General features: G+C 34.6%; 1 protein-coding gene across 1 annotated transcript; it reads left to right on the forward strand.

The window, feature by feature from the left end:
- Positions 1–9,142: 9,142 nt before the first annotated feature.
- Fitm (acyl-coenzyme A diphosphatase Fitm) lies at positions 9,143–10,498 on the forward strand. The gene has a single exon (XM_023160428.2). It carries the CDS (start codon positions 9,269–9,271, stop codon positions 10,370–10,372), a length of 1,104 nt encoding a protein of 367 aa, XP_023016196.2. The 5' UTR covers positions 9,143–9,268; the 3' UTR covers positions 10,373–10,498.
- The last annotated feature ends 91 nt before the right edge of the window (positions 10,499–10,589 follow it).

Raw genomic sequence — 10,589 nt, forward strand, 5'->3', positions numbered from 1 at the left:
TTCTGTGGTCAGGATTTTGCGGATTTTCCGTGCGTTCCAATAAGTGTTCACAACGATCAAAATGCTCCTATTACCGTTTCACATAATGACCACGGTCGTTGTGGTTGCCTCAACACGTTACTCATGACGTCATTACCCTCGCTCACGGTAAGCTCAACAACGACCCATCTGAAAAGGTGGTTCGAAGTCACAGAACTCTAACTTAGAGTATATAACTATAACTTAGAGCGTAGTTCTGTGGTCGAAGTGAACGTTGAGGAATTTCGGCGCAATTTTTGAAATATGACATAAATCATCGTAATTCTTTTCTAATTTCTCAACTTATTCCATTATCCAATCTCATAAATAATCTACTTACACAACATGAAGTAAATTTAAGAGTAGCAAAAATTTAGAGAATAATCTAAGTACTGGTGATTCACTGTTTGGAACCTTTGGTGTAATAATGAATATTATAATCTATTATCTTTTATAATCTAAGTGTGCAATTAGACATGAAATTTTCAAAATTTACAGTGTAATATGGAATATAAAATAATGTACCTGAAATGACTTTTGAATTCTTCATCTGAATAAAGATAAAATACATTCTGCCTAAGTTTTCAATTTTGTTTAATGATTTATCCTTCTTTCTTGATATAAATTGAGTTACCTTGCAATTTCTTGCACGTTATTCATGCGAGTACGGGAAATATATCGGTGTAAAACAACAAAATACCAATTTATAGATTACGAATTGTTGCATACCCTGAATGAAAAAAATATATTTAAGGAATCATAACAATGAAAACTGTGAATTAGCCATATACATATAACACAATGTTATATCATTTTATTCTCCCGCACTGTAAAATGATTTTTTTTGAGTAATGGAGTTTTTCTTGACAGAATGCGATATATATGATATCTAATAATCAATCAAAATCTGCACCTCTCATGTTGCTTGTTGGTAATATAGCTTAATAAAGGCGGAGTTTTTGAAATTTATGTCGAGTGTAGGTTTTGAGTTTGAACATTTCGAAGAAATAAATATTTTCTGTTCATAACATTAGTACAGATTTGGATAAAATATATTTTCTCGTCAGTTAAGCGACTAGAGACTCTGTCTACTAGAGCAGCTGCGCGTCAACGTTCTGAAAATAAATATGTTCGGATGTTCAGTTCATGGAATGAGCACTGAATCACAGATTAGTGATTTGTACTTTTCAGGTCATCCAAATTGGAAAAAAAATCGGTGGTGTAGAATTGTTCGGTATATATTTAGGTATTATATGGAATATTTTGAAACATTCCGGTAAGATCATATCACTGAATATTTAGGGACAGAAGCAGTGCAAGAGATCGGTTTCGCACCAGTGCTTCAAGATCTGAAAAATAAAACAGTTTAGAAGTTCCGTGGTGACCGTGGTAGTAAACGGACGTCCACAAAGAAGGTACACGGATACCATATGCTACCGTGGGGCTCCGTTTTGTGTTGTTTTAGTCCATTGTAGTAATTATTGAAATGTATGAAAGTCTTCTAAAAAGTGAAAAATAAAGGGGCCCCTTCATTCACGCCGGGATGGTTCGGACAACCACGTAAAGGGAATCATATGTTGAAAAAAATCAAGTCTCCCGAGCAGGAGGCGACTCGGTAAAAAATGAGTGGCAGCATTGCTTTGAGCAAGACCGTTGCGCTCCCCGACGGAGCTCCTATCAACCGTAATAGGGGGAGTCTGGCTAAATGCGCCCGAGTGGAAAGCAATGATCACTAATATAAGAGAGAGAAAGATATAAAACAGTAATATATAGATTATAGATATTAAGGTGGGAACTTTGAAAAAATAATTTTTGACCAAAGCATAAATGGAATTATAACATCACAATATAGAGAAATTTGCAAGCTGTAACAGTGTTATTACTTATTTAACTTTCGTACTGAAAATATGTACTTTTCGTCAGGACAATTATTTATCAACAATGCCAAATTTACAAAACTTTTCTTTTTTCAACATAACATCATAACAAAACATTTACACAATAATTTGATTAAGAAAAATAAAAGAAATAACTCAAAACTAATTCAACAGGCAATACTCTGGATCTTGAGACATATCTTTGATTTCTTACTTCATGAACATTTCAAAAAGTCCCGAATAATTTTTCAGTAAACCCCCCTCGTAATAACAACGAGAACCCTCAAAATTTATTGAAATGCATTATAGGATTGCTGTAATGCCCCTCATATGTTATTTAAACTGAATTCCTTATCAGTTAGAGTTCTAGAGAACAAAATCAATTTCGGAACAATTTGTAGTTTAAAAAAATCTGTTTAAAATCTGTTTTTCCGTTAATCAGCTGTCGCATCCCTACGAACGACAACCCTCGGAAGTCGAAACTTGTGCGAACTAAGGATTAACGAGGTCTTACCTTTTAAAGTGTGATTCCTAACACGGGTTGGACGATAGCAAGTGAAGATCGATCGTTCAGACTAGGGCTTGAATCACCGACCAACACAGCAGTCAATTCGAGTGAGTGAACAAAGCACCCACGCCAAACCGCTTGGCTACCGACCGAGTAAGTAGTATAACTTTACAATTTGTCATTCTACACTTTATTTCTGAGTTGTATTTCATAACTTCAAAATCGTGTATTCTAGCAGAGGTTCAATGCACTAATGGTTTCAGAACTTTATATATACACTTACAAACAAGACTCAACCTTTAACGGAAGCAAGAAACTCTTTGGAAGGTTCGAAATAGATGAACAGTTCAACCTAGCAGACCACTATTATACTATTCATGCAGTCATTGTTCACTGTGGTTCTGGCGTTGAATTTGGTCATTATTATGCCTTGGTCAAAGACGAAACGGACTGTTTTAAGTATGACGATAGTCGTGTCACGAAGTGTTCTGGCGATGCATTGAATTTATTGGAGCCTCTGGAGACACCCTACATTTTGTTTTATGAGAGGACATTGTTAGACCAAGATCTTCAGATGATGTGGTGCTGCAGGTTTTTTCCGGGTTTTCCTGCAGCTGAAAAAGCAAATGCACCACTGGAATCAATGAAGTCGCCCCGGAGCGCCAATTAATTTTTATTGTTGTTTTTATTTTATTTCTATCGTTGTTTTAAGACAACATGTATTAAGAAAAATAGTACACTTACTAAAATTAAAAAATTGAGTACATGTTCAAGAAGGTAGGGAGTCCGTTGGGAATATGAGAGAATAACTAATTTTTAAGACATTTGCATGATCCAATCATGTTTTTCATGTCTTCTTTTTATAATGAAGATGTCACCTGCTATTGACAGTTTCTGGAAACCAGTCATGAGTATTTTGACGAGAACCATTTGGAATTTCATTTTTGATGTGCCTTCGATAAGTAATAGTTAATTTTGAAAAACATATGTACTTTTAAATTTGTCACTCTTCAGAGTCGGACTGGCCATATAGGTAAACAACCGGGTCCAGTCTGTGTGCTACGTAACTAATTTTTGAAGTTTAAGAAAAAAATAAGTTGTAGTACGAATTATATACACCAACCAGGCAAATATGTATATGCCTAATTTGAAATCTAAACAAAACAAACTTGGCAGTTTATAAAATCGAAAGAAGGTTGGGAGTCTAGATGTACTCGGCTAGTTAGAACATTTCTGGGAATAGCAGAACACTGCATTTACAACGCATTGAGTAGTTATCTAAGGGAAGAAATACTGGTTTAAAATGAACTTCACAGAAACCATATACTTTGAGCAAGAAACCCAAAGATGCTTGTGGATACCATAGAAAAGTTACAAAATACTTCATGGTTTCCCCTCAGACCAATCTCATTTCTTTCTCATATTACTATATTTCCATTGATACTTACAGTAATTTGTTTCATTACAGATTAACTTTTCATTTTCACTTTCGCCGTAATGATATTTTCACTTCACGGTTTTGCCCATATTTATTCGTTTCTATATTTTTTCAACTGACTTCAGTTATCTAGTCTTCAGATCCGCTTAAATTTTTGGATAAGTTTAAGCCTCAACAATGAAACACAAAAACACCTCGAACATAAACTTGTTATCAATGACAAGCTGTATAAAAAACAGAGACTGTTTATTAAGACTTAGAATTATAGAAATACCATGGTGTAATCACTTGTACCCCTCGTTACGTAAATTATTTTGACGAAAAAAGCACTCCAACAACGGCACTCATGATTCTTGTTTCATCAATCAAATTGCCTACAAAGTTCGGTCAACCTGATTTCTAGCATCGAGAGTTTTTGACAAAACCAAAGCAAATCTGTTTAAACACCAGGTTTTCTATGTAACTTTATTCAAACAAACTAAAGAAAACAATTGTATATGTTGCATAAAATATAAAGAACAACTGTCAAAATTGTTATAACTTACCTTCCTTGAGAACCAAAGCGAAATTGATCAGAAAAAGATGTGCTTCAACTGAAAGATTTCAACTTTTGACAGTTGTCCAAAAAATCTATAATGTATGTGATACTTAATAGAAAAAAGTGACGACACACAGCAGCATTCTCAACAGCATTGCTTCCCAGTTCACAAATAACTTCTTTACAAGGGTATACACTGGATTTTAACTGAGAGGCATCTCCTATGATTTTTGAAGAAGTAACTGAGGTATGCATCATCATGAAGTACTGCTTAAATTTTCAAATTGGGCCTCCTAAGGGGGATTTGCCATTGCTCCTTTATAATTGCCATGAGCTACTTTCAAATGTTTTTTCAAGTCATAGAATTTAGAAAAGTTTACAGGACAAAATTTGCAAATAAATTTCATTCGTGAATTATGAACTATACCAATACTAGCACTTTTGTTCCTGCAGTAAGTTGTATCTTTATGACGAGTTAAATCATATTTTGTGAAAAATATTCCTGCACAAACATCACAAGTGAATTGAAGGCTATCAGATACAGGAGATTCAGTACGAATCTCATTCCGATGACTCTTCATTTCAACTGATTTGCCCAACTTTTTATTGATAACTTTGTGAGATACATCATTGTATTTCTCATCAGACAACCCCATTTTCTTTGCGACTTTTGTCCGAGGTGTTGAATTTTTCTCTTTACTTTTACTCCCTATTGTGTGTGTAAATTTGTGGGTACTCCGTTTTCGGGCTCTGTGTTCTGCTCTCAAATGACACAGAAGGTCTTCCAACTTGAAAAATCTCATTTTACAATGTCGACAGATAACTTTTTTATCACTTTCTTTAGTATGTCTCGTATCTTTGATATTTCCATTAATTGATGTGGAAGCATTTCTTGATGTTCTAGATAATTTTTCCTCAATTTTTCTTTCCATTTTCTTCAATTCTTGTAAATGGTCATTAATATGTTGTTGCAGCTGGGTAACTGTGGGAAAATGTTCCTTGCATTTTATACATGCATACGTCTCACTTGAAATTTCTTCAACTTTTTCTCCAAGTCGGCTTTTAATGTGATTTCCTTTAGAAGATGGTTTCGTTTCAGGTTCCTTTTGAGACAAAGAAAGTTCTGGCAAGTCTTTACAAAGTTGGATGTCAAATAAATGGGGCTGGATTTCATCTATAGCTTTTGAAGGCAGCCCTGTTTTTCCAATATTTATATGATTTTTCTTTTTTCTTTGTGAATGGTCATTCAAGTGCTGTTGAAGTTGTCCAATTGTAGGAAATGATTTTTCACATTCACTACATAGGAATGTTTTGAAAGGATCTTCAATTTTGACACCTAGTCGATTTTTCAGGGAAATTTTATTGTGGATCATTTCATCTGGAATAATTGTATTTTCGCCCTTTTCATACAAATAGGTAAGTCCCTGTTCAATATCGTTTATGAGTTTAACTGTACTGTTTTTGTGGATTACACTTGGATCTCCATCAATAACACTCGGATATACATCCGTAACACTCGGATATACATCTGTAACACTCGGATATACATCTGTAACACTCGGATATACATGTGTAACACTCTGATATACATCTGTAACACTCGGATATACATTAGTGAGACTCGGATATACATCAGTAAGACTCGGATATACATCAGTAACACTGGAATATACATCAATAACACTTGGATCTCCATCAAAATCATAACTTGTAGGCAATTTTTCAGTTTGATCGTCTCTTTCTTCAGACCCTGACCTATTTCTATCTATTCTCTCCTCGATAGTCCTGACTAGCTTTACCATATTTTCGCTCAAGTTAGAATTAAATGTAATGGATTTTTCAATAATTCCTGAATCATTCATGTTTTGATTTTTACTCATTTTTTCCAGGAGTTCGTCCATGTCATCATCAGATCCTTCGCCCATCATTTTAGAAAACTGACGTGATTCTAATCCCAAAGTATCACTTTCCATCTCGAATGTTTGATTCCTGATTAAGGGCAGAGTTTTGGTTCCAAATTGAGAAATACTTCTTCACTTCCTCTCCATTCATAAAAAATAGCAAAATTGATTGAACAAAATTAGTATTTCGAGTTTTTCACTAAACCGCAAAATCAGAAATTGGATGGAATTTCACAAAAACTTCTTATCAAAGTTGTAGGCTATGGTTGTGTCCAATCAATTATTATTTATCACCAGCACCAACCCTCCTTAACATTATTGGCACAGCATAGATGTCTATTACACAGATGGCGCTATTGGACCCGGGGACAAGATCACAAAACAAGGTGTTCGATTTTCGAGCACCTTGTTTTGTGATCTTGTTTTGTATCGAAATTCGGAACGGATTTTATGTACAAACAGGTGAAAAGAACACGAATATATGGAAGATTTTTTCAAATTGAAAATAGCCGAATATATTTGAAAACATTTTTCAATTCAATTTTATTATCAATGGTCAATATTTTCTAAAAATATTTTGAATAAAAACATATTCACTAGTCATTCAACACTACAAATAACATATACCATTCGTCAATAAAATCATTTTATTTTTCTATAATTCACATAGAAAATCGAACTACAATCACGTATTGGACAACTACAAGCCGTATACTAGTTACCATTCGATGTAACGGTTTGATGTTGCGATAGAACTCCAGTAATAATATTAATTCAAAGTATGTCTGTATGAAATGATCATAGACGACATAATAAAATCTCTTTTAAAAAATGTTGCAGGTAATTCGCTGATATATACTATAAGGCTTGGTAACTTGAATAATTGTGTCCTGTATGAATGAACATTCTTATAGTACACGAAAGATGCATGAAAATACCATGGCGTAAACACTCTATGTAAACACTCTATGTAAAATATTGTGACGACAACACTCGATCTATGGCACTCTTGATAAAGAAATCCAACGTATTTGAAATAGATCTGATTCTACATTCCATTCATATCGGCGCTACAGAATAGTTCACTATTCTATATATTTTTAATTGAATGACATTATATTGGTTCCAATACTCAGATTCCTTCCAAAAAATATGAGGTTGTATGGACACATATCGAGCGGTTCAGAAGTTATGCCAAGAATAAGGACAAAAGTCGACACACCTGTATGCAGGATGTGTGAACAGGAAGATGAGATTGTCAGGCATGTCCTAGGCGAGCGGCCGGAGTTATCGTCAATAAGAGAGTGTGTGTTCGGCGAGTATTGGCCTACACCTGCCGATATAAAAGAGATGTATCCAAGTGACCTGTCCAACTTCCTGGAAAGGACAGGATGAACGATGACCTAGGAGGATAACTCCAAGGGGGGATGTACAATGGGTCACATATGGCCTACGTACTGTGGTTTTACACCCACCCTCCCTACTCTACAGATACAGATACAGAAGGACAAAAGTCAATTGAATAAGGATCTGTTTTGTTATGAAAATATTTTCAAAATGGATTTTACTCATTACCAAATTTATTTTTAATACCTTGTGAATCAAAACTCCTTGACCATGAAAGCCGTAATGTACAGTCATTCATTCCATTAAATGTATCATCACTAAATTTGAAATGTACAACTTGTTCACTTTTTCAGTGATAATTTTTGGGATTCTTCGTGAGAATCTGGGCATAATTCCATGTTTCAAGTGAATACACTTCAGATCCTCACATCACCTTGTCGAAAGACGGTTTATTCAAACAGAAGACGTATCTAATCTTGTCACGATGAGTGTTCTTAAAAAAAATTCATACAGTTGGTTGAAAATATATTATTTTTTAGGAGAAATTGGTTGTTGGCTTACAAAACTAGTACGGTATGAGCATAGAACTCGCAAACCTCACCGTGAACTTTACGAGTACTGTTCATATGACACAGGACCACGGTGTAGTTCTATGCACATAACACAAGTCCACAGTATAGTTCCGTGTACAGTGTAATGTAATGACACAGAGTACCTTACTTACAGAAGAGACCTCAGAGTAATAATAAGACATGTTACTCTGAGGAAGATACACTTTGCACGGGACAGGAACCTGTCGAGATGACATCGTTATAATTTGTAGATTGTAATTGAATTATGTATCCGATAAGTTTCAAATAATTTGAATTTACTGTTAAACATGACATTAAACACCTTTCAATATCAAAGTGCTGGTAGACGAGTATGGTAAAGACCAAAGAGTACGCCCACTCTTTGGTAAAGACACGGTTCTTTTAGCATTATAGGCGTTTTCTGGCGCTCATGTATTCAAAACGAATTCGTCTGTGATTGGCTTAATGCGCCTCAATGGAATCAAAAACCATTAACATAGAGAGAGAGAGAGAGAGAATTCACATTCAAATACATTCATTCCGGCGTTGAAACGATGACGTTACTCAACTATGATTAGAAACGTATTCATGTGTGAGGTTGGTTTTGAAATGGAATTTTATTTTACGTTACGTCAGTTTCTGCTTCATTCTGATCGTTATATTTTATAAAGTGCTGAAAATATTTTATCAAATACGTTGTAAGGATGTACAAAATAAAGCTGTATGCACAAATTCGATTTTAATTGAGGTTAGAGGAAATTGAAAAGTTTGTTTTTATTATTGATTTTATTTCATTCTGACGAATCTTCTTATTAATGACGTCACTACGAATCGTTTTTGAATACACGCTCGAATGCGGTTAAACCCCAGAAAACACCTCATACTTGTGGTAAAGATATATTTGAACCCCAATTGCGCCTGAACAGGAAGCATCGGCCAATAAAGAAGAGAAGATATATTTGAGGTTGACATGTGGCATGATATGACAACCAGCAATGAACAAGAATGATTGAACTGATCCTCAATCTAATCCAAATTCATATTGAATAATTCAAAAGAAATAGTAAAAATGGTTACTAAACGAAGACCAATTCATGCAACAAATTTGAATTTTCGACCGAATCTGAACAATTCCAATAACGTTGAGCAAAAAGGAACCAAACCAACTAGTGAACCTACTTCAGTCAAGGAAATTTTTATATTGATGGTATTATACATCTGCAAGAAATCTTTATTCTTCAACACTGACTTGAAAGTATGCATATATTTAGGGTGCCTTTTCGTAATATCACTAATAGCGGACGTTCTCACAATACCGAAGACTTATCTGTCCCGGTCTGACAATATTTTCAACAAATTCTTCGTTAAGTTCGCCTGGGGATGGAATTTGACGTTAGTTTTACCTTTTGTTATTCTCACATCTTTCATTTACTGCTGTGGAAATAAGCAAAAAATCGTCAAACAACATTTGCCTCGGGTTGCAACTGCAACATTTTTCTGGTGGTTTTGGACGACTTTGTTCAATTTTATCGAAGCATCACTTGGAAGGTGTGCAAATAACACCTTCAACGTGAAAGCTGACTGCCTACAAAGTGGCTCTTTATGGAATGGTTTTGATCTTTCCGGGCACTCTTTTATCCTCATATATGGTAGTTTGTTTCTGGTAGAAGAAAGCAGGTGCATAATGAATTGGGATACCATTAAGGAACACATTCGTCTAGAAGAACATAACAGAATGATTAAAGATAATAAAGAAAAATCAAATCCTCTTCGTCATTTATCAGAGAAAGACTTGAGACAAGTAAAAGAAAACTATGAGAAATTTACACCTTATATAAGGCTTTTATTTGTTTGTATAGCGGCTATCCAGATATTGTGGGACGTTATGTTGCTATCTACAATGTTCTACTATCATATAATGATTGAAAAGTTCTTGGGTGGTGCCTTGGCCATATTAACATGGTTTTTTACCTACAGAATTTGGTACGTGAAACCATTTTTAATTCCCAATCTTCCTGGAGAAGGGGAATTCAAATATATGAAATCTAGTACAACGTCACCAACTCCTGTACGTATCAGAAGAAAGGAGAGTCTGATTGATCAAGGACCTCGCTTTATGGGAAGACCAATTTACGGTAATGTGAAAGTTGACGAGACCCTATCTGGAAGATAGCAGCTACTTACGTAATGCACATCACCATATCTGTTTGGTATATTTGTTGAATGTTTTTTTAATTTATTAATGAATTTTATTTATATGGGTATTTTGTTGGAATATTTTGCAAATAAAATTGTTATTCTGATGTGTTCTGATTATTTATCTATCATATAGAATAGAAGATTAATTTTTCAGCAGTATTTCAACAAATTTGGTCAGCACTGTTGACAAA

Source organism: Leptinotarsa decemlineata, unplaced genomic scaffold, assembly GCF_025532065.1.
Source record: "Leptinotarsa decemlineata unplaced genomic scaffold, Ldec_3_MD MMD2_tig00002082_RagTag_RagTag, whole genome shotgun sequence".
Lineage (NCBI taxonomy): Eukaryota > Metazoa > Arthropoda > Insecta > Coleoptera > Chrysomelidae > Leptinotarsa > Leptinotarsa decemlineata.

Bases quoted from the DNA above. Each gene is read 5' to 3' on its own strand.
- Fitm (XM_023160428.2), top strand. From the start codon at position 9,269: ATGGTTACTAAACGAAGACCAATTCATGCAACAAATTTGAATTTTCGA.